The sequence below is a fragment of the Gekko japonicus genome, unplaced genomic scaffold (genome assembly GCF_001447785.1).
Source record: "Gekko japonicus isolate JY-2015 unplaced genomic scaffold, Gekko_japonicus_V1.1 scaffold2869, whole genome shotgun sequence".
NCBI lineage: Eukaryota > Metazoa > Chordata > Lepidosauria > Squamata > Gekkonidae > Gekko > Gekko japonicus.
The window spans coordinates 98,211-122,099 of record NW_015160312.1 but is presented as its reverse complement, the minus strand read 5'-3'; the positions used below and the strand labels follow the sequence as shown (position 1 = coordinate 122,099).

The 23,889-nt window shown below is 49.7% G+C and overlaps 2 protein-coding genes across 2 annotated transcripts in view; both read left to right on the top strand.

Annotated features, from left to right (window-relative positions):
• Positions 1-10,137, top strand: part of IRF9 (interferon regulatory factor 9) — a 24,857-nt gene extending 14,720 nt beyond the window's left edge. Inside the window, exons 5-9 of the mRNA XM_015416701.1 lie at positions 2,041-2,143; positions 4,495-4,572; positions 6,731-7,102; positions 8,517-8,632; positions 9,183-10,137. Of these exons, the coding sequence (XP_015272187.1) occupies positions 2,041-2,143; positions 4,495-4,572; positions 6,731-7,102; positions 8,517-8,632; positions 9,183-9,281 (768 nt within the window). The 3' untranslated portion in view covers positions 9,282-10,137. The remainder of the gene's footprint in view (positions 1-2,040; positions 2,144-4,494; positions 4,573-6,730; positions 7,103-8,516; positions 8,633-9,182) is intronic.
• Positions 10,138-14,637: 4,500 nt separating this feature from the next.
• REC8 (REC8 meiotic recombination protein) overlaps positions 14,638-23,889 on the top strand; it is a 31,628-nt gene continuing 22,376 nt past the window's right edge. The window contains exons 1-6 of the mRNA XM_015416660.1: positions 14,638-14,693; positions 14,784-14,852; positions 16,178-16,320; positions 18,057-18,132; positions 18,396-18,507; positions 21,966-22,046. Of these exons, the coding sequence (XP_015272146.1) occupies positions 14,638-14,693; positions 14,784-14,852; positions 16,178-16,320; positions 18,057-18,132; positions 18,396-18,507; positions 21,966-22,046 (537 nt within the window). The remainder of the gene's footprint in view (positions 14,694-14,783; positions 14,853-16,177; positions 16,321-18,056; positions 18,133-18,395; positions 18,508-21,965; positions 22,047-23,889) is intronic.

The window sequence follows — 23,889 nt, the reverse complement described above, 5'->3', positions numbered from 1 at the left end:
GTTCTGGCACAGCTGTTCTTGAAAAAGGGCAGTTTCTGTCAGAGCTCTCTCGGCCTCACCTACCTCACAGGGTGTCTGTTGTGGGGAGGGGAAGGGAAAAGAGTTTGTAAGCCGCTCTGAGACTCCGAGTGAAGGGCGGGGTATAAATCAAATCTCTTCTTCTTCATCATCCCTTCCTGCGCTCTGCCTCCTTCTCTTCTTGTGCATAATTTTACCTGCAGCTAGAATTTATTTATTCGTTTTATTTAATTTATAACCCGCCCTCCCGGCCAAAGCAGGCTCAGGGCGGTGTGAGCTTTTCACCTCTTGACATGTGGGCCAGAACCCGTGTGCTCTCCCCAATTCTGGGCCGTTCTCCTGCAGTTCCTCGTTTCGCCATTGGACTCTTCCCCCCCCACCCCGTTTATTTCACTAGGTTGGGGCTCTTTAGCTTGGAGGAACGACGGCTGAGGGGAGACACGGTCGAGGTTTATAAGATTATGCCTGGGGTAGAGCAGGTAGAGAAAGGTCCTTTTCTCCCTTCCTCACAATACAAGAACTCGTGGGCACTCCCATGAAATTGCTGAGCGGTCAGGTTAGAATGGATAAAAGGAAGTCCTTCTTCACCCAAAGAGTGATTAACACACGGAATTCACTGCCACAGGAGGTGGTGGCGGCTACAAGCATGGACGGCTTCAAGAAGGAATTGGATGAACATCTGGAGCAGAGGTCCATCAGTGGCTATTAGCCACAAGGTTCAGATAGAAAGCCTCCGTCCTTTCGTCTCTGCCTAAGCCGGACACACCCCTTTTTAAAGGTCTTGACCAGTGTTCCCTCTAAGCTGAGTTAGTGTGAGCTAGCTCACAGTTTTTTAGCCTCTGGCTCACACATTTTTCTCTTCGCTCAGGAAAGATGGCTCCAGAGCAAACTAATTTATGCAGTAGCCAAATCGCTTGCTCACAACTTTGATGCCAGTAGCTCACAAAGTAGAATTTTTGCTCACAAGACTCCACAGCTTAGAGGGAACATTGGAGAAGGCAAAAATGTGTGAGCCGGAGGCTAAAGAACTGTGAGGTGGCTCACACTCACTCAGCTTACAGGGAACACTGGTCTTGACCCCCGTGCACTTTGGGTCAGCAGCCAAGCATCTGCTGGGCGTGGAGGATCAAACCCGGTTGTTTCTGACGAAAGGATCTGGGTTAACGGGAAAGGCCTAGGCGCGTAGCCAGAACATTTTGGTTGGTGGGGTGTGGTGTGAGGAAATTTGTCTGGGGGGGGCACCCCGGCCGCTCCTGCCGCTCCTCTTGAAGCAACAGAAGCAGCAGCTCTGGTTCCACTGCAACCTCTAGTTCTCCTCTAGTCCTTTCAGTTGGAGAGACTCGACTCCAGGCTCCTTTCCTGTGTAATCCGGGGAGGGGGGGGAATCTCCAACTCTCTTAATTTAGCATTTTGCAATTTTATTCTCTCTCTCTCTCTCTCTCTCTTTTTTTTTTTTGCATTTTTAAAAACCTATTTATTTTTCGGCCTGGAAAAAGAAGAAGGAATTAGATTGCATCTTCCCTGACCGTGCCTGGGGTCATTTTGGAACACCCACATGCATCTCACGTGTTTGTGTGGTGTTTTTTTTTTAATGAATTTTTTAAAAAATTCTGTGGGAATTTCTTTTATTTTTTTGTCTGAGGGGGCAGCAGTCATCTGTGGGGGGCAATGCCCCCCCAGTGGCCACGGACCTGGAAAGGCCCCTCTCTGCCTGAGCCCCTGGAGCGCTGCTGCCAGCAGACAGGACTGAGTGGGACAGTCCAAGGGTCAGGCCTGGTATGAGGCAGTCACATCAATGTACTTCTGTTCCGCCATCTTTCCTGTGCCTGTCTCCAGGGCAGGAGTCCCTAACACGGTGCCTTAAAATGTACCATATTGTGGGTGGGGAGGGGACTTTGGTAGAGGAGCCAGGGGTACGTTCGTGTTTATGTGAGGAAGCACAAAGACGGACGTCCAGTGCCGACGTGAACTGCGAGCGGAGTCACAGCAGGCGCAGTCTGATTGTTCTTCCTTCTCCTCCAGGATCGAAGCGCCCCGTCGGAGGCCACGTCGAGCCCCTCTCTGAACGCTGCGGCTACTCTCACCATTCTTGAAGAGGAGTTAAGCCTTCAGTCCGGTGAACCAGGTGGGGGAATTCGGTTGCATTTTCAGGAGCCTCGGGCACTCTTCTTAGGACCCTTGTGGTGCACAGTGCCCCAGAGGCGCCTTCCGCACTCGCTTCCGGTCAGGAGGTTTGTGTCAGTGAAGGACTTGGGGGAGGAAATCATACTCTTTGCTTTCTCGGGAGGGGGAAAGAAGCAGCACCCCAAAAAGAAACAGAGCTGATAGGTCCTGTCCTAACACTCACGCCAACAGATACTTCATTTATCTATTTAGTGTTCAGATTTATATTCCGTCCTCCCTCAAGCAGGCTCAGGGCAGATCACGACACGCTATCAAAGACCTAAAGTCATATGTGTTCACTGTTTCTCTCCAGGACATACAGCCTTTCCTATAACTTGTCTTCAATTAAGCTTTCATTTAATTTTTCCTATTCTCTCAGCCGTCCTTTTGCTTCTCACTGAACTAACTTATTCCAGACAGGACTGCTTCTCACTTCCTTTACACACAGAACTACTGCTTGTCTAACTCATTCCCCACACAGAACTAACTGAACTTATCAACTGTCAAACCTGTAACTGTCAAACCTGACTGACATACATACTCATCCACTCATTTTCACTTCCAAAACCCCTCCCCCTCTCTGTCAACCACCAATCATACCACGCTTGCTTCTCTCAACCACTCTAGTCCACTTACCACCTCCATGCAACCAAAGTTTTAAAGACACACACACACACCAAAAAACAAGGAATCGTTACAGGGACCTTGCACAGTTCTGCAGGGACTGCAAGACGGAGCTCTTCCGCCAGGCATTTGAGTAGGAGCCGCCACGACTTTTACCGTCCGTGTACGACTATTACTATCTGTCCTAGCCCTTTATTACCAACTCGCCGTGAGCGCTAAAAAGGTGGTACTGTGTGGAGCTGTGGCCACTAAGGATACTATCCTGATGACGTCATCTGTTCCCTTGTTAGATATTGTGGAGAGCACTTATGTTGTATTGAATGTTTTTAAAATGCAGTTTTAATGTTTTATGTATTGGGTATTGGCCCCATCTGTACGCCGCCCTGAGCCCGTTCGCGGGGAGGGCGGGCTATACATTTAAACAAACAAATAAATAAATAATTTTTAAAAATACACAGGGAAGGAGGCATGAGAGGAAATGAAAACCACACTGTGTTGGCAGCTGCCGCCCAAATATTGTTATTTTAAGTAGCTGATCAGAACTCCAGTGACCATTTGGGAGTCTTGACAGGAAGGAGCCTCGCCCGCTTTTGAAAATAACTCGGTGGGCGCCAGGAAAGGGGTTGGCAGCGCCGTGTCGCCCACGGGCACCCCTGCTTTAAAACTTTCCCATAGTGAGGGCAGAGCTTGTTTGACGAGCTCAAGCAGGCAAACTTGGGTGAGGGCAGGATGTGGCTTTGTACGCAGGATGACTCTCTGGGGCTGGAAATGGGTCTTTCATAATACTCCTGTGCCCGTTTCTTCAGCACCGTGAGGCCGTTGGGAAAGGACAGTTCCTCTGAGCAAATGTGGTGTAACCTTCCTCCAGCCCCTGTGTTGTCACCCCTGCCAGTCATCTCCTCCCCCCCCCCCGCCAAATGTTGCCCTTCAAGGAGAGGAGCATTCTGTGATGGGGAATGGCTTTCAATCGGCTTGTGCTTCTCTTTATGTGCTGTGCAAATCAGTGGGTGTGGGAGGCCGAACTCTCATGTAACGTGCTGCGATTGAACTCTTGTTTGGGAAGGGATTCCGGCCTGCAGTGTGTAATTGCGAAGAGGAGGGGCGCTGGACTCGGTGCAGCCACCAGGACTCCTGATTCCGGGTGTGCGGAAGTCCTTAATTCCAGTCTTGTGCAGTTCCTCATTGGTGGGTGAAATGCACTCTGTGCGTGCTGGTGGGCACTCCGTCCCTTGGTGTCTTGTACATGTTGCTGCAAGCCCAAAACAGGTTCTGGTGTCGAACCCTGGTAAGCAGCGTCTGAAATGAAGCCCGAGAGGGCGCGTGAGTTCCTTTCAGGGCCTCCGGCTACCATCCATTCCCGGTTCCAAGGGCTTTGTGGTAGGTGGGGGGCGATGCTCCCTCTAAGCTGTGGACTCCTGTGAGCAACAATTCTACTTTGTGAGCTGCTGGCATTAAAGTTGTGAGCCAGCGATTTGGCTGCCGCATAAGTGCGTCTGCTCTGGAGCCCTCCTTCCTGAGCTAGGACAAAGATGTGTGAGCCGGAGGCTAAAGAACTGTGAGCTAGCTCACACTAACTCAGCTTAGAGGGAACACTTTTTTGGGGGGGGGAGAGCACCTATGTAAGATTTTGGGAAAGGAGGGTTGGTCACTCCCCAGTTTCTCACTTTCCGTTTCTTTTCTCCTTTGCAGCTCCTGACGTGACGGAGATCGCCCTTTGTGTGAAGGCCGAGACTCTGCCGGTAGAGATGCCTCTGGTGGTGAGAATAGGTGAGAACACAGAGCGAGCGTCTCCCCCCCGCACCTGCCCTGGAGGGGTCAGTCTCCTTCGTAGGAGGTGAGGAGGAGAAGAAGGAGAGTCCGTGCATGCTAGAGAGGGGCGGTGGCCACGTGGCTGAGCACCTGTTTTGCCTGCAGAGGGTCCCAGGTTCGATCCCCGGCTTCTCCGGTTGAAAGGACCAGGGAGTTGGTGATGTGAAGGAGCTCTTCCTGAGACCCTGGAGATAGACCAATGGTCCGATTCAGTAGAAGGCAGCTTCACGTGTGTGTGATCTTTGCGGGAGGGGGTGTGGCGGAGTGGGAGAGCATCGGCTTGGCCTGCCGGAAAGTCCCAGGTTCAATCCCCGGCGTCTCCAGATAAAAGGACCGGGCAGTAGATGATACGGAAGCCCTCTGGGACCCTGGAAAGCCGCTGCCAGTCTGAGTAGACAAGACCGACCTTGATGGACCGAGCGTCTGATTCAGTAGAAGGCAGCTTTGTGAAATCACACAGCTCACACTTGACTTCCAGGATGTCTGTGTGGTCCCAGAATCTCAGAGAAGGCTGATCACCAATGCTCCCTCTAAGCCGTGGAGTCTTGTGAGCAAGAATTGGACTGTGTGAGCTCCTGGCATTAAAGCTGAGAGCCGAGCGATTTGGCTGCTGCATACATTAGTTTGCTCTGGAGCCCTCCTTCCTGAGCTAAGGCAAAAACGTGTGAGCCGGAGGCTAAAAAAACCTGTGAGCTAGCCCACACTGACTCAGCTTAGAGGGAACACTGCAGTGATCTCCAAATCTCTCTGTACTTCTGGAGGTCAATATTTTACCATTAACTGTCCCTTTTTTTTTGTCTGAAAACTGACATCTGCATTGTTTGTGGCCTGCGGGCTTAAGATATAAGAAGATTCCTGTCAGGGAAGTATAGGTTTTTAACTGGTTTCATCACCGCAGTTTCCACCAATGAACTCTGGAGCTATATTTCGCATACACGCGAAATTCCCCCAAACTAACTTTGTGTGTGTGTAACACTTGAAATGGCCTTTTGGCTATTCTTAATCCAGTGATTAAGACGCTGAACCTGCAGCCTGTGGAAGGTTCGAGACCTGAGTTGCCGCATGACGGAGTGAGCTCCCGTCTCTAGTTCCAGCTCCTGCCAACCTAGCAGTTTGAAAGCAAGAAATTGCAAGTAGATAAATAGGTACCACTTTGGTGGGAAGGTAACAGCGTTCTGTGCGCCTTGGTGTTTAGTCATGCCGGCCACACGACCACGGAAACATCTTCGGACAGCGCTGGCTCTTCGGCTTTGAAATGGAGATGAGCACCGCAACCCTAGAGTCAGACTCGACTGGCTTTTGAGCAAGGGAACCTTTACCTTTACCTAATCCATTTATATGATGTGTGCTATTTGTGGTTATGATCTAGAATCATAGAGTTCAACCCCCTGCCCAATGCAGAACCAGCCTAGAGCATCTCTGACAAATATTCCTCCAGCCTCTTCTTGAAAGCTGTCAGTGAAGGGGAGCTCACCACCTCCTTAGGCAGCTGATTCCACCTCTGAACCACTCTGACCGTGAAAAAGTGTTTCCGAATATCCAGCCGATACCTTTCTGCGTGTAATTTAAACCCGTTGCTTCGGGTCCTCTCCTCTGCTGCCAACTGGAACAGCTCCTGGCCCTCCTCCAAATGACAGCCTTTCAGATATTTAAAGAGAGCAGTTGTGTCCCCCCCTCAGTCTCCTCTTCTCCAAACGAAACATTTAGCCTTTCCTCGTAGGGCTCAGCCTCCAGGGCCCCTGATCGTCCTCATCGACCTGTTCATACACAAGCTAGCATGTCCAGGGCTATTAGTCTGCCTATGGCTGACCTTCCCCCTTCTCCTCTCCTAGAGCTGGTTTGGTGTAGTGGTTAAGTGCGTGGACTCTAATCTGGGAGAGCTGGGTTTGATTCCTCACTCCTCCACTTGCACCTGGTTGGATGACCTTGGGCAAGCCGTAGTTCTGATAAGAGCTGTGCTTGAAAAAGAGCAGTTTCTGTCAGAGCTCTCTCAGCTCCACCTGCCTCACAGGGTGCCTGTTGTGGGGAGGGGAAGGGAAAGGAGTTTGTAAGCCGCTCTGACACACCTTTGGGTAGTGAAGGGCGGGGTATAAATCCAATCTCCTCTTCTTCCTAGAGGAGTTCTCCATCCAGATGTCCGTCTTCTACAGCGGCGTGCTGGTTCAGAGCTTCTGGCTCCCGCAAGGCGACTTTCTGATCACGTCCGTTCCCGCGCCGCTGGAAGCGCCATGTAACCGGATGCACCGTGTGGTGCTGCCACGTCCAGACGGGGTAGAGGACCCTCGAAAGCAGAAGGCCACCCTGCAGTTGCTGAAGGATCTGGAGAAGGGTGTGATGGCCGAGAGTAACTGGGAAGGGATATTCTTCCAGTGCCAGAGGAAGTGCAAAGCCAGCGTCTGTTGGCAGGGACTCACGGAATCCCAGGCCTCTGGGAAGCTGGACAGCGACCATTTCCTTCACGTGTTTAGTCCCAAGGCATTCCGGTCAGGTGAGGTTAATGGCTGAGGACACTCTCGCCTCAGTGAAGATCTAAGTGCATTAGTTTGCGCTGTTTGGGTGAGAGGTCGAATCGCAGCGTGGGAAGGGGCCGTACAGGCCATCTAGTCCAGGATCAGCCTAGAGCAGTGGTGGCGAACCTATGGCACGGGTGCCAGAGGTGGCACTCAGAGCCCCCTCCGTGGGCACGCGTGCCATCGCCCCAGCCAGGCCCAGACCCTCATTAAAGTGTCGAATTCTCTGCCAAATAATTTTAAGTAAATGAAAGCAGTTGGGATTGCTTTCCTTACTTTGTTTGGATCATCTTAAGTTAATGTAGGAGTTGTTTTTTTCTAAAGTAAAACCTCCGTATTCAGGTTAAATTGCCGTGTTGGCACTTTGCGATAAATAAGTGGGTTTTGGGTCACAGTTTGGGCCCTCGGTCTCTAAAAGGTTCGCCATCACTGGCCCAGAGCATCCCTGACCAGTGTTCGTCCAGCCGCTGCTTCAAGACTTCCAGTGAGGGGGAGCCCGCCACCTCCCGAGGCAGCCGATTCCACGGTTGCACAACTCTGACTGTCAAAAAAGTTTCCCCTACGATCCAGCCGGTACCTTCCCGCCCTTAATTTCAACCCATTCTTGCGAGTCCTCTCCTCTGCTTCCAACAGGAACAGCTCCCTGCCCTCCTCCTCAAAGGGACAGCCCTTCAAATACCTCAAGAGAGCGATCAGGTCCCCTCCCCCCCTCAACCTCCTCTTTTCCAGACTAAACATTCCCAAGTCTCTCAGCCTTTCCTCACAGGGCTTGGTCTCCAGGCCCCCGATCCTCCTCGTCGCTCTCCTCTGCACACCCCCCCCCCATTCTGTCCACCTCCTTTCTGAAGGGAGGCCTCCAGAACTGCTCACAAGACTCCAGGTGCGGCCTGACCAATGCAGTGCACAGTGGGATGTTACTCTTCTTAGTAAGTTGTCCTGCAGGGTCAATTTATTTAGATGTAATGTTAATTTTAGATAGTTAATTTCTGGAGTTGATAACTCTACCACAGGGGGTCCCCAACATTTTTCAGCCTGCGGGCACCTTTGGAATTCTGATCCAGGGTGGCGGAAGAGACCACGAAATGGCTGCTGCAGTCGGTGGAGGCAGTCACAAAATGGCGGCTGCAGGAGGCGGCGCCAACCACAAAATGTCTGAGATCGAGGTTATATATCACTCCAGTAGTAACTCTTCAGCATTTCAGGCAGACGTTCTGTGTAACAGGACGCCTTTTAATCTGCACAGCCAGTCAGAAGCCCTGCTGGGCAAAAGCCCCACCTAGCCCCGCCCACTTTCTAAAAGAACTTCGGGGCACCAGGAAGCGTGTCAACAGGTGCCATGGCGCCCCTGCCCTGGTATATATTGATCCCTCTCCTTGCATTTTCCCCACTCAGCCTGGGACCGGTACCTGCTTGGCTTAGGTCCTAAGCCGGAACACCAAGTTACGCTGTGTATAGGGGAAGAACTGGAGGGAAATGATCGTTTGAATAATAAGCTCATCGTCATTCAGGTAAGATTTACTATAAGTAAGGGCCGGTCATGCAAAGGTGCATTGTGGGATAGGAAAGGTGAACCACGTGGTACAGTCTGGAGTCCTGCTGCGGATGGAGCGTATATGGTGAAAGCTGAGCTTCGTGGATTTTCAGAGAAGTGGATTGTGGGTAGGCCGGCTAACGGCAGAGTTGCACGGTGGGTTGCTGATCTGACACAGCAACACTGTAGGTGAAGGTTTAGAAAGAAATGCATTGTGGGTTGGCAGAAGAAGGATTTATTTTATCTGGCAGTTGGGCATCAGGAAAGAAGTGCCTTGGGGATCGGTAGTGGTACCACGATACAGGTGTATTATATGTGCTGGTTGGGAATCGGCAGAATGCATTATGGGTAGTCACTGTTAAGGTCAATTGGCGATGGATGGTGGACGGTGGTTGTTTGTGGGCAGCAGTTCATTAAATTAACAATTAACAGTGCATTTTGGGATACCAGAGGTCTCCACTTGACTTGGAGGGCGCAGGGACTGAGGAAGAGAGGTCTTGACGTTTCTCCTATTCTCCAATCTGCAGATGGCACAGAATTTTGCGGCCCGACTGATTGAGGTGAAACAGATATCTACCCTGGATTCCATCACGCTGTCGTTGACATTTCCACACCCCTCAGCCTGAAAATTTGGCAGCGTCTGGTTCCTACTTTCCCCCTTGATGAACATGACCCTGGACACCAAAGCTCCCGTCTGGGTCGTGGAGTCTGAGATAGCACTTTGTGGGCTGAACAATTCCATTCTCCTCTCAGCATGCAACTTCTGGAGTTCCTGTGGGGCATGGCCCCCTCTGTTCCTTAGGGTGTAAGCGTGGACTTACTCCATCTGCGCGAAATTGTAGCCATTATATGTAAACTTGTGAAAACACTAGAGTGACCAAGAAGCAGTGACTTCTATATGTGATTGATCCCGGTTGCGTTTTGAGACTGAGGGATTTCCTTTTTGGAATACCGGTAGGGGTGGCGAGCAAATTCTGTAATCTGCGCCCATCTTCTGTGTCTGCTAGAATCCCCACTCCTGTTCTTTTTGCACTTTACTTGAAACGACGACCGTGAGGCATTTTCCTATAGCAACAATAAAAGCCTTATAGATATGTGTGCCTGACGTCTGCCTGTGGTGTTCTTTTGATACAACCGAATTAATGCTAAAAACCTGGATGAACTCAAGAGCTCCCGTCTCACCATGACTTCGAGTGAAGTCCCTTCGTTTCTGCAAGACTCTCGGGGTTATGCTTTAAAGCTGTTTCGAACCTTAATACTGGTGAAATGCAAATTGCACAGTTGATTCCGCTAACGTTGGGAGCGGGTTTTGTCAACCCTTGTCTTTAGTTTGATGCTTATCTTTGTAACGGTGAGTGTTTGTCCAGTCCCGCCAAACCTAAGGACAAGGATCCACTGCGCCGTTGGGCACCAAGGTGCCTGCCAACCAGTGTTCCCTCTAAGTTGAGTGAGTGCGAGCTACCTCACAGTTTTTTAGCCTCCAGCTCACGCGTCTTTGTCTTAGCTTAGGAAGGAGGGCTCCAGAGCAAACTGATTTATGCAGTAGCCAAATCGCTCGCTCATAACTTTAATGCCAGGAGCTCACAAAGTCCCTTCCCTCGCCACAGCTCTCGCCACCCGTCAGCGCCAGAGTCACCGGAGCGTCTGTCCTGTGTGCCTGAGGTGAAGTTGTCTTGTGAGTTGAGTTCCGGCGCCTGCTGCCTCTGTGGGCGGGACATAGCCAACCCAGCCAGTGGCCAGGGACCCGTTTGTGAGTGGCAGTCCAGGTGGCCAACTGATTTTGACGTGAATCAAATCCTGCCATCCCATAGGAGAGATGCCACCCCAAATCAGCTTTATAATATAGAGAGATCTGTACCACTTAGTAGAGGGGTACCTTCTCTGGGCAAAGGGAAGGGTGTAAGAGGGGTAACGTAGAGTGTCTGAGCTGTTCTCATTTCTTCCCTGGTGCTGTCGGAATGAATTCTTGGCCCATTCCTCAGCAACGGAAACCACTTTTGAAACTGGGGCCTAGATTTTTTTAACTAGATGGGTGGATGGGTTTCCAGGGAAGAGTGCCAGAACTCATTTGTATTGCTAAAAGATCATTTGCAACCATAGACGATTGTCCTTTCATTCACATTCTCCCAGCTGTGTTTGCTTTGGGCTTTCCTGCCCTTTGTTTGTTCACCGTCTATGCCACTCTTTTTTCTATTGTGTGTATTGGGTTTGGTCAGGATTCTTGTATTCTTTGTTGTACCAATTGTGGGGTCTCAATAAACCGTTTAATTCCTATCCGTTAAACAATTGAGTCTGTTTCTTAAAAGGTTCAGTGTAGCAGAAAAGGACACAAAGGTACAAGGAGAACTAAAACACTGAGACACATACAACAGGAGATTTTAAAGATAATAATGGAATGAATAGAACACATGGCTGCACTTTCCCTTGGTGCAAAGAATATTCCCCTGGTTCAAGATAGATCCAGGTGGGCAACTGTGTTGGTCTGTAGCAATAGAACAAAGTTGGAGTCCAGTGGCACCTTTAAAACTGTAGGACAAGTGAAAAATGAATGATTTCTGAATGTGGGTTCTGACATTTCCTTTGACATGTTTACATATTGACAGCTGTCACTGTGCCTTCAAAACTTTAATTATAACAGATCCAGATCTTGTTATGTAACCTAGAATCTTCTGATTAGAGAAACATAGGCCCCGGTCACACAGGCCGGATATTGCAGGGGGGAGGCGTGGCTAATTGCCCTGGCGCAGTTTGATGCACGATTACGCGATCAGTCGCACCGGCGGCACACCACGGGTCCTTCCCTCGGTGCCGGCGGGTAAACAAGGGACCAGAGGGGAATGCCGCGCCGGGCGCGATCTGGAGGCAGCCTGTGGCAAACGTTTACTAGTACCTTAGAGGTACTAGTTTTTTAAGGCGCATTGTCGGCGGTAAGCCACGGGTGCGCTCCACTTCCCAGATGTTGGGGTGTGATCGCGCCCGGATAATCCGCCCACCATCCGTGCCTCTCCCACGACAACTCTGCCGTGTGACTGGGGCCATAGTAAAATATATATTTTATAACTGCACTTTTTTGTATATGAAGTTATATATTAAGGAAAAGCATTATTAGAGGCCTCTGAGGGTAGAATTAGGATGCAATAAGAATGGAATGCATATTCAGGAATCTGCAAAGGCGTCAAGAGCGAAGTTGAATGTGAATCACAACCCTAATCACCCAGCTCTCAAAAAACAAGGGAAAGAGGGCCTAGCTTTGCTAGGGTCAGAAAGGATCTCAGTGTTTCCTAATGCTCCCATTGCTCTGAAGAGCAGATAAGCAAACACAGTCCCTGACATACATGACCAGTGTAAGGAGAGACCAATAATAAAGTTTAAAGTCAAATGATGCTTGTATGTTAACTAGGTAAAGGTAAAGGTTCCCTTGCTCGAAAGCCAGTCGAGTCCGACTCTAGGGTTGCGGTGCTCATCTCCATTTCAAAGCCGAAGAGCCAGCGCTGTCCGAAGACCTTTCCGTGGTCATGTGGCCGGCATGACTAAACACCAAGGCGCACGGAACGCTGTTACCTTCCCACAGAAGTGGTCCCTATTTTTCTACTTGCAATTTCTTGCTTTCGAACTGCTAGGTTGGCAGGAGCTGGAACTAGAGACAGGAGCTCACCCTGTCTTGCGGCACCCGGGTCTTGAACCGCTGAACTACTGACTTTCCACAACCTGCAGTTCAGCGTCTTAACCACTTGAGCCACCGCAGCTCCTATGATGTTAACTGCTTGGTACCAATTAGAGGTTCTTTAATGTACAAACTATACGTGATGTCATTTGGGGTATAAGACCTTTTGCCCTTCCTGGTTATGGCAGAATACAGCTTTGGAATGGCTGAAGTGCTAAGATACTCAGCCCCTGTATTCCCTTTCAGTGCATTAAACAGATATTCATAGTTGGACTTTGACTGTGTGTTTCCAATTTGGCAGTGGGAGCAAGCAGGCAAGGCAGATCTGTGTATCAAAACCAACTAAGTTTTATTCAAGGTGTGAGCTGTCTGTGCAGGCACATCGTATCTGAGGAAGTGTGCATACACATGAAAGCTTATACCTTGAATAAAACTCTGTGGGTCCTAAAAGTGCCCCTGGACTCAAAACTTTGTTCCCCTGGTTTCAAGGCTGACACTTTTATGGAGACATGATCTAAGCTCTTTTAAGCTACCATTTATGGACGCTTCAGTGCCAGTGAGGAAAAGGAAAAAAATTGGAGGGAAAATAACTCTTTCGCTGTGATTGGATAAGCTTCTCTCCACGCTTGTCCTGATTGGCCAGCGTTGACAGGGCTGAGTTGAGAAAGTAAAACAACCACCTACAGCAAGGATCCTTTGAAGAGGGAGGCCCCGCCCACGATTCTATTGGCTAAAAGTTCGTGGCGAGCCTGATCATTGGACAGGTGGGCAAAGCATGAGGGAGGAGGGGCGAGGCAAGAGGGGGCTATTCCTTTGGCCGAGCGACAAGAAACCGTCCACGTGCACCGGGCGTTATCCTGATTGGTTGGGTGAGTCTACGATGGGGCTAAGAACGTTCAACACATAACGCAGCGATATGATTGGCTGGAAAGGGGAGCCGCTTGTCTCCAAGGGGAAGGTATTATCTCTGAGATTTCCCATTCGTTGGTTCCCGTTAAGCAGGACTCCAAAGAAGGCGATGATTGGCCAGCGGAGATTGCTTTATAGTGGTGAATGTTGTTTGTAGCGTCAGTTTGAGCTGGACTAGCTGAGGGTGGGAGGGTTGGGCTGGGGGTGGTTTTCTTTGATCATTTAAATAGGATTTTTGCGTGTTTGTTTGGTCGAAAGTGGTAAAAATGTATTTTTGCGCCCCTGCTAATTAACTGGATTCCCTGTATAATGCCAGGGATTTAGATAACTGGCATGGTTCTCCCTTTGCCAAGTATTACTGGTTCCTGGTATCTAACACTACTTACCATTTCTATTTTTTTTGTTTTTGTTTTAAATTAACCAAGCCTAGATACGTTTTTAAAAAACCCTTATAATACGCTTTTCTTCCCACTTTTGCTAATATTTCCTTCATTCTTAGATCTTACTAGAACAGCTCACAGCTCATTTATTAGCACAAGTATTAATGAAATCCCCCATTTATTATCGTTTGTGCTACTCATTTATTGACCCCGTTGAAAGATTTAATGGCTGCTAAAAAGTAGAAGTTGTCTTTGGTTCCATCCTGAATAGTTCCATTTATTAATACTGTTTTTCCTGCTCAGAATTATCTGTTAATTATCCATATTGACAATTCATGCAGTAAGTGAACTGCTGATTAATTCTTGCTACTCATTTGATTATTCTTGGCAACAATTCTTTTATTTTCCACCTATCATTAATATAATTATTGTCAACTGATCAGTTGGGGTTTTAGCATCCATTAGTCTTGAATAACTTTTTTTTTTTTATTCTAGCAGTCCTGGCTGCTAATTGCTGTAAAAACACCTCCTTTTCCAGTTGACCATTTTAATCCCTGTTAAACTAATATCACGATTAAATGTGACCTCTCTTCCTTGTGTAACTGGTTTGCTTTATGTTGCTAGTCACTTGACACCTTTCATGCATTAAAATCTCTGGTGATTTCCACCCCGCTCTTCACTTCCCTGAATTAATTGGGCCCATGCCTATCAGACTCATTTGACTACCCATTTCAGTGAGAAACAGGGTGTGAATTTTCAGTGTGAAACAGCCTTCAGAAGGCCGGTCTCACACCTTAACTTTTAGGTTTCAGTGCTAAAGTGAGGAACTTGTGAGATTTTTAGAGTTTAAAAAGTTACCGGCTACTTAGGAGGTTATAAATTGGGGGGAAAGCTTCCCTGGTTTAAATATCCTGCCTGGAAAGAGGTTTTACTTTGAGGAGGTAACGCACCTTCCCCCTGTCTGCCAAAGAAATTAGGGGGTATCTTGAGGTCTGTCCCTGCTGGTGAAAGAAGAGCATCTTTTCCACCATGTTCTACTACCCCAATGTTTTGCAACGCCACACTGGCTGTTTTGCTACTATATGGTAATGCTCTTGGTTTGGGGGGTCATGGGGGCGGGGTTGACAGCTCCCACTGATACCTTCTCCCCATATTAATAATCCCATATCTCCCAGGCTGGCAGCGACCGGTGCCACCAGACTGCTCAAGAGGGAATACTTGAAAGTCAACATCCCGCAAACATGGTGAGTGACGGCGGGTTGGGAGAAGGCACAGGGGTGGAAACAGCTAGGACAGGGGTCCCCAACCTTTTTGAGCCTGCAGGCACCTTTGGAATTCTGACTCAGAGGGGTGGGAGCAGCCGCAAAATGGCTGCCACCAGGGGCGGAGCCAGCCGCAAAATGGCTGCCACCAGGGGCGGAGCCAGCCACAAAACATCTGCACAGGCAACCAGATCTCCCGTGGCCCATCAGAAACCCTGCTGGGCGACAGGGCCCCCCCCACTTTCTAAAAACTCTTGGTGGGTGCCAGGAAAGGTGTCGGCAGGTGGCATGGTGCCCGTGGGCACCGTGTTGGGGACCCCTGAACTAGGCGTCAAGATTTGGCAGATGGCTAGAGGGATGAAATGGAAGGATTTTTTTTCTTAAATGGGGGTTAAGGGTGGGGTGGCTTAACGCTGTGGCCGGTGGCTGATGGCCCCTGGAAGAAATCTGGCTCACAGATGACAAATCAGATGCCATCTACCTGAATCTGCTTTCCAGTTCTTTTTCCTGCCTTTCCATTCTTGCAGGGTCACTGGAATTGTCGTTTTCGGTCACACACGAGGCTCTGTAAATCCTGCAACTGGGCCACATGAGCACATGGAAATCTGATTGTTTAAACAGACAAGTTTCTAGTCCTTAAGCCCTGCAGTTGAAAGTCTCAGAAGCCCAGGGGGGACTTCAGAGCTCTCTCTCTTTAGCCCTCCCCAAAGCACCTGGTAGCTAGGAGGGCAGGCCAGGATGGTGTTGGAGAGACAGTTTGGTGTAGTGGTCAGGAGCGCGGTCTCTAATCTGGGAGAACCGGGTTCGATTCCCCACTCCTCCACATGCAGCCAGCTGGGTGACCTGGATCAGTCACAAGTTCTCTCAGAGCTGTGCTCTTGGGCAGTCCACGAAAGAGCTCTCCCAGCCCCACCGACCTCACAGGCAGTGTTCCCTCCAAGCTGAGTTAGTGTGAGCCAGCTCACAGTTTTTTAGCCTCCGGCTCACACATTCTTGTCTTCGCTCTGGAAGGATGGGGCTCCGGAGCAAACTAAGTGATGCAGCGGCCCAATCGCTCGCTCACAACTTTCATGCCAGGAGCTCACAAAGTAGGATTTTTGCTCACAAGACTCCACAGTTTAGAGGGAGCATTGCTCACACAGGGTGTCTGTTGTGGGGAGGGGAAGGGAAAGGAGTTTGTGAGTCCCTCTGAGACTCCTTCGGCCAGTGAAGGGTGGGGTGTAAGTCCAATCTCCTCTTCCTCCCGGGAGGGGGTGGACAAAGACCCCTCCGTTGTACTGATGACCGTTTCTTCTTCTTCTTCGCAGCGAGGAGATCATCGCCTTCATACTCGTACAGGTCCCGCCCATCATTCCTGGTTCTCCGCGGCCCCGGTTCTCGCTCTACCTCTCTGCCCAGCTGCAATACGGGGTCGTCCGCGTGTACAACCGCCAGTGCCAATACCTGGCTGGTATGATCCTCTCACTTGCCCACCCACTGTCTGCCCCTTCCTTACGACTCAGCCCCTGTGGGGTTCCTGGCACCCCTTTCTCGTTTTCTAATTGAACTGTTAACCTGGGATATAAATGTCCCCGTCCCCCCCCCCCCCCCCCCCCCCCCGTGTGTGTGTGAAGGGCCATCAAGTCGCAGCCAGCTTACGGAGACCCTGCAGGGTTTTCAAGGCAAGAGACGGACAGCGGTGGTTGGCCACTGCCTGCCTCTGCATAATGAGGCTGGGCTTCCTGGGCGGTCTCCCATCCAATTACCAACCGGGGCCGACCCTGCTTAGCTTCTGAGATCTGACGAGATCTGAATAGCCTGGGCCATTCAGGTCAGAGGACACCGCACCCGTAGAAGTCTACATTCTGCCCCTTACCCTTCTCACGCCTCCTGCATTGTCTCCGAATTCTGGCTCACTTTGACAGGAGAAGTTCCCCTGGGTTCTCATAGAATCATAGTGCAGGGCTCTTTTTGTAGAAACAGCCCAGCAGGAACTCATTAGCATAATAGGCCACACCCAACAGCAGGAACTCATTAGCATATTGGGCCACGCCCTGACAGCACAGCTCATTAGCACAGTAGGCCACACCCACATGTTACCAGACGTGTGGTCATCCAGCCACACCCACCTTTTGCTTGTTATTCTGCTGACCTTGTTTGTTGTCAATACCCAGGGCCTTTTTTTGTAGCAGGAACTCCTTTGCATGTTAGGCCACACACCCCTAATGTAGCCAATCCTAATGAGTTTCTGCTGTTGGGTGTGGCCTATTATGCTAATGAGTTCCTGCTGGGCGTGGCCAACTCAGGAGCCAGCCGGAACTCCGTTCCTGTGCGTTCCTGCCCAAAAATAGCCCTGGAGTTGGGCCATACAGACCATCTAGTCCAGTGATGGCGAACCTTTTAGAGACCGCGGGCCCAAACTGCGACCCAAAACCCACTTATTTATCGCATAGTGCCAACACGGCAATTTAACCTGAATACTGAGGTTTTACTTTAGAAAAAACAACTCATACATTAACTTAAGGTGATCCAAACAAAGTAAGGAAAGCAATCCCAAATGCTTTCATTTACTTAAAATTATTTGGCAGAGAATTTGACACTTTAATGATGGTCTGGGCCTGGCTGGGGCGATGGCACGTGTGCCCACGGAGAGGGCTCTGAGTGCCACCTCTGGCACCCGTGCCATAGGTTCACCACCACTGATCTAGTCCAACCCCTTCCCCAATGCAGGACCAGCCTAGAGCATCTCTGACAACTATTCGTCCAGCCTCTTCTTGAAAGCTGTCAGTGAAGGGGAGCTCACCACCTCCCTCGGCAGCTGATTCCACCTTTGAGCCACTCTGACCAGGAAAAAGTGTTTCCGAATATCCAGCTGATACCTTTCTGCATGTAACTGAAACCTGCTTCTTCGGGTCCTCTCCTCTGCCGCCCACTGGAACAGCTCCTGGCCCTCCTCTGAATGATAGCCTTTCAGATAGTTAAAGAGAGCAGTCGTGTCCCCCCTCCGCCCCAGTCTCCTCCAGACTAAACATTCCCAGGGACCCTCAGCCTTTCCTCGCAGGGCTCGGTCTCCAGACCCCTGATCATCCTCGTCGCTCTCTTCTGCACCCTCTCGATTTTGTTCACCTCCTTTTGGAAGTGAGGCAAGAAATGAGCAGGGAAAGTCTTGCCCCCCTCAACCCCATCCCGAACCCCTCTCCCTTTCAGAGGAGATCCAGCAGATCTTGGAGCGGCTCAACCGGGTGCAGCAGCAGATCCGCATTGACCTGACGGACCTGGAGCAGTGAGTGACCCACCTTTCTTTGCTGCTCTATTCCCTGCCTGGTTTGCGGCAGAATAAAACAGAAATCTCGAGGTGCTTTAAAGGTGGACTACGGTTATTTCAATAAGAGCTACCATAACCCTACTTGAGATCTCTTCTATTTAGTATACCAAAGCTGCCTAGATAATGTATTTTGGGGTGCTGGGGTGGGGGCAGGGGAGAGTGGTACTCGACGGCCTTTTCTGCTCTATGGTTTTAACCCTTTCTTGCTTTCCTCCTGACAGGCCAATGCTTCTCCCTGACCAGCTGACCCTGATGGAAACCCTAGAGGAAGCCCCTGATCCCTTCTTTGGAGTGATGGTCCCTGCGCTGCCCAGCCCTGCCTACATTCCACATGTAAGAACATAAGAACATAAGAGAAGCCAATGCTGGATCAGGCCAGTGGCCCACCCAGTCCAACACTCGGTTTCACACAGTGGCCAAAAATGCCAGGTGCCATCAGGAGGTCCAACAGTGGGGCCAGGACACTAGAACATAAGAGCATAAGAGAAGCCAATGCTGGATCAGGCCAGTGGCCCATCCAGTCCAACACTCTGTGTCACACAGTGGCCAAAAATATCAGGGGCCATCAGGAAGTCCAGCAGTGGGGCCAGGACACTAGGAGCCCTCCCACTGTTGGTCGCCCTCCCAAGCACCAAGAACACAGAGCATCACTTGCCCCAGACTGAGAGTTCCTATCTAGACCTTTTGGCTGATAGCTACTGATGGACCTCTGCTCCATATGCTTATCTAATTCCCTCTTGAAGCTGTTCGTGCTTGTAGCCGCCACATAAGAACATAAGAGACGCCAATGCTGGATCAGGCCAGTGGCCCATTCAGTCCAACACTCTGTGTCACACAGGGGCCAAAAATACCAGGTGCCGTCAGGAAGTCCGACAATAACTGGAAAGGGGGGGGGGAACTCAACCCAAAATTAGCTGCCAACCGAGAGGGTCAGGCTACAAACTATATTATCCAAAAATACAAAATGTTTATTAGGGTGTACACACAACTAAAACATACAGCAGTTAAAAGAAATAGTCTAAGTTTCAGACTTAAAAGGCTTGTACAACCAAGTTAGTTATTATACAAATACAATTGATGGGTAAAATCTTTTGACCTAAGGACCATATGCGTTTTGGCCCCTTCAAGCCTTCCTCAGTGGTCAATATTCTTTATATTACAATGACACACATCCAAAAATATACACATAAGAAATTTATATATATATATATATGACCAGATGTTGTTTTCTTATGTGCTTTTGCATTTGCAATTGCTACAAGTTTGTATTGTAGGCCATAAATCGTAGGCCCTAAATTCAATTTTTCAGATTATTCTGGTGTCAAAGATTCCATTAGTCAGGATGTGTGTCACTTCCATCAAAGGTAGTAGTCTAGGAAGTCTAGCAGTGGGGCCAGGACACCAGAAGCCCTCCCACTGTTGTCCCACACCCCCAAGCACCAAGAATACAGAGCATCCCTTGCCCCAGACCGAGATTTCCTATCTATAGGTAAAGGTAAAGGTTTCCCTTGCTCGAAAGCCTGTCAAATCCGACTCTAGGGATGCGGTGCTCATCTCCGTTTCCAAGCCGAAGAACTAGCGCTGTCCAGAGACATTTCCGTGGTCATGTGGCCGGCATTACTAGATGCCGAGGCGCATGGAACACTGTTACCTTCCCACCTAAGTGGTACCTATTTATCTACTTGCAATTTCTTGCTTTTGAACTGCTAGGTTGGCAGGAGCTTGTGTCTAATAGCCACTGATGGACCTCTGCTTCATATGTTTATCCAGTTCCCTCTTGAAGCCGTCCATGCTTGTATCCGCCACCAGGTCCTGTGGCAGTGAATTCCATGTATTAATCACTCTTTGGGTGAAGAAGGATTTCCTTTTATCTGTTCTAACCCGACTGCGCAGCAATTTCATTGAGTGCCCACGCGTCCTTGTATTGTGAGAAAGGGAGAAAAGGATTTCTTTCTCGACCTGCTCTATCCCAGGCATAATCTTGTAAACCTCGATCATGTCACCCCTCAGCCGTCGTTTCTCCGAGCTAAAAAGCCCCAAGCGCTTTAACCTTTCTTCATAGGGAAAGTGTTCCAACCCTTTTATGATTCCAGTTGCCCTTTTCTGCACTTTTTCTGCTCCTCCCTCCGTTCCTCCTCCTCAGCCCTGTTCCTTGCATTTGGTGATTATTTTTTTAAAAACCAGGTGGCTGTTGAAGCTGCTCACAGGATTCAGAATTCAATACAAATGTCCTGTGTAAGTGTGGGGGGCCCCTCTCAGCCGTAGCTGGATCCAGGCACTCAGGACAAATGCCAGTTTGGTGTAGTGGTTAAGTGTGCGGACTCTAATCTGGGAGACCCAGGTTTGATTCCCCACTCCTCCACTTGCACCTGCTGATGTGACCTTGGGTCAGTCACAAACTCTGGCACAGCTGTCCTTGAAAAAGAGCAGTTTGTGTCAGAGCTCTCTCAGCCCCACCTACCTCACAGGGTGTCTGTTGTGGGGAGGGGAAGGGAGAGGAGTTTGTAAGCCGCTCTGAGACTCCAAGTGAAGGGCGGGGTATAAATCCAATCTCTTCTTCTCTCTTCTTCTTCTTCCCTGTGCCAGATTGGGCATACGGTTGCCAACTCGAGATTGGGAAATTCCTGGAGATTTGGAGAGAGGAGTCTGGGGAGCGATGCTTGTGAGCAAAAATCCTACGTTGTGAGCTCCTGGCATTAAAGCTGTGAGCGAGCCATGTGGCTATATTGCAGAAATTAGTTTGCTCTGGCGCCGTCCTTCCTGAGCGGAGACAAAAATGTGCAAGCCGGAGGCTGAAAAAAACTGTGAGCTAGCTCACGCTAACTCAGCTTAGAGGGAGCACTGCTGGGGAGGGCAAGGTTTTTGGAATCCACCCTCCAAAGCTGCCAGTTCCTCTGTAGCCTGCAGATCAGATGTTTGGTGTCGTGGTGAAGTGCGCGGACTCTAATCTGGGAGAACCGGGTTTGATTCCCCACTCCTCCACTTGCACCTGGCTGGATGACCTTGGGCAAGCCGTAGTTCTGTCAGAGCTGTTCTTGAGAAAGAGCCGTTTCTGTCAGAGCTCTCTCAGCCCCACCTACCTCACAGGGGGTGTCTTTTGTGGGAATCAAGAGATTTATTCGGGGACCACCTTGTTTTATGGAGCACTTTATTTTTATCTGTGTTATTTAATGTTTTATTGTTTTAACTCTGTTTTATGTGGGCTTGTAAGCCGCCCTGAGCCCGCTTGCGGGGTGGGTGGGGTAAAAATGTTAAAAATAAATAAATAAAAAAGGAGTACGTAAGCCGCTCTGTAGGGACTGCGGTGGCTCAAGTGGTTAAGACGCTGAACTGCAGGCTGTGGAAGGTCGGTAGTTCAGCAGTTCGAGACCCGAGTTGCCGCATGATGGAGTGAGCTCCCGTCTCTAGTTCCAGCTCCTGCCCACCTAGCAGTTCGAAAGCAAGAAATTGCAAGTAGATAAATAGGTACCACTTCGGTGGGAAGGGAACAGCATTCCGTGCGCCTTGGTGTTTAGTCATGCCGGCCACATGACCACGGAAAGGTCTTCGGACAGCGCTGGCTCTTCGGCTTTGAAACGGAGATGAGCACCGCAACCCTAGAGTCGGATTCGACTGGCTTTCGAGCAAGGGAAACCTTTACCTTTACCTTAAACCGTTCTGAGACTCCGAGTGAAGGGCGGGGTATAAATCCAATCTCTTCTTCTGATTCTGGGACATCTCGAGGCCCCATCTGGAAGTTGGCCACTGTATATTGAAGAGAGAGGGCCAACCGCTTGCTCTGTCTCTCCCAGGTCAGAGGCATCTTGGAAGCCCCGACCCCCGAGAAAAGCCCACCGGAACGATCTCCACAACCACCGACTCCGCACAGGAGGGCAGGTGAGCCGGGAATCAGTTTGGGACTCGCTGGGAGGTTGAGACTTCAAAGCCGCTCTCCTGTCTTGTTCAAGCTCCTTGATAGTCATATAAACTCATCTAAAAAAAAGAGAGTCCAGGACGCCTGCTGCCATTTGGGCAGCCTCAGGGCTTTTTTTGTAGAAAAAGCCCAGCAGGAACTCATTAGCATAATAGGCCACACCCAAACAGCAGGAACTCATTAGCATATTAGGCCACACCCTGACAGCACATCTCATTAGCCTATTAGGCCACACCCCCATGTTACCAGAAGTGTGGTCATCCAGCCACACCCACCTTTTGCTTCTTATTCTACTTACTTTGTTTATTGGCTTTTTCTGTAGCAGGAACTTCTTTGCATGTTAGGCCACACACCCCTAATGTAGCCAGTCCTAATGAGTTTCGGCTCTTGGATGTGGCCTATTATGCTAATGAGTTCCTGATGGGTGTGGCCAACGTGGGAGCCAGCCGGAACTCCGTTCCTGTGCGTTCCTGCCCAAAAATAGCCCTGGGCAGCCTTATTAGACCAATATATTCAGGGCACCCTATTTAACACCCTCCCATGGTCGTCTTTCAAGTGATCACACCCACAAAAGGGGGAAGGGAAATCTAATTCTAAAGCCAACGGAAAATGGTCGCTTTCCACACGCCCCCCCGTATCAAGAACACCCTGATATCGTCCCCCGAGGCTGGGGAAGTCAGCATGTAGTCCACGGCACTGCAACCCCGGGACGAAGCAAAGGTGTAAATTCTCCCGGCAGGTCGTGGGGAGGCAGGCCATTCAAAATATCCGAATTAAGCCTCAAGCAGAGTTGGGCTACACAAATACCCACTTCATTAATTTGCGAATCTTTTGAATGCCTCAGATTAGAAAAACAGTTGGGCAGGGCATCACCTAAGGTAAGACCTAGTCAAAAATAATAATAATTTATTTTTACAGTCAGTGACAAGCATTGCAGAAAGGTTTACATAAAATCAAACAACCAAATTTCGCGACATTAAAAAAATTCACTCATGCTGCTGTATGCATTTTCATCGACAACCCACCTTCAACAAGGTCTCAAACCTTGTTGAAGGTGGTTTGTCGATGAATTCACCAACTAACCAATTTCTGATCCATTCCCTACCCGAAAGAGAGTTGACTGCTTTTTACTTGAGAACACTGTGGCAACACAATCAAAGAAGGCAATTCTTGGACCAAAAGTCTATACTTTAGAACCACTGGGCGAGTGATGGCACTTTTAAGGATCTCATTTGCATATTTATTGTCTGCCTGGTGGTTTTGTTCTGGAACAGCTTGTTTTCTGGTCCATATTGAATTTATATTTTGTATCCATTCTGATTGTGTCTACACGATTGTATTATATTTATATACCCTTCTTGCCACTCAATTGTTTGACCGCTGAGGAAGACCTATGCAGGCCGGAATGCGTCAGGTCAGGTTTTTAAGCCCGTGTGTATTGCCATGTTATTTATATATTTGATGTGAACGGGCCCTTATATATGTTTTAAAATTTGTAATTAATAAATACATGTATCTTTTTCTATATATTTTCTACATTTAGGTTTTAACAAGGGGGACCCGCGATACTCGCGGGGGGGGGAGGCAGAGGAGGAAGCAGCAGGAGGAGGGAAGTACCCCCCCATCCTGCTGGTTCCCCCCTGTCCTCCACCCCCTTCATCTCCCCCCCAGCTCCTCTTCCCCCCCCACCCGGTACTGAAGCCAGGGGCGAGCGGAGAGCCCGCTCGCCCCTCGCTGTTTCCCTTCCCCCCTCCCCCTCCCAACCCGGCCGCCCTCCCCTCCCCCCCCGGCGGCCGCGGGCG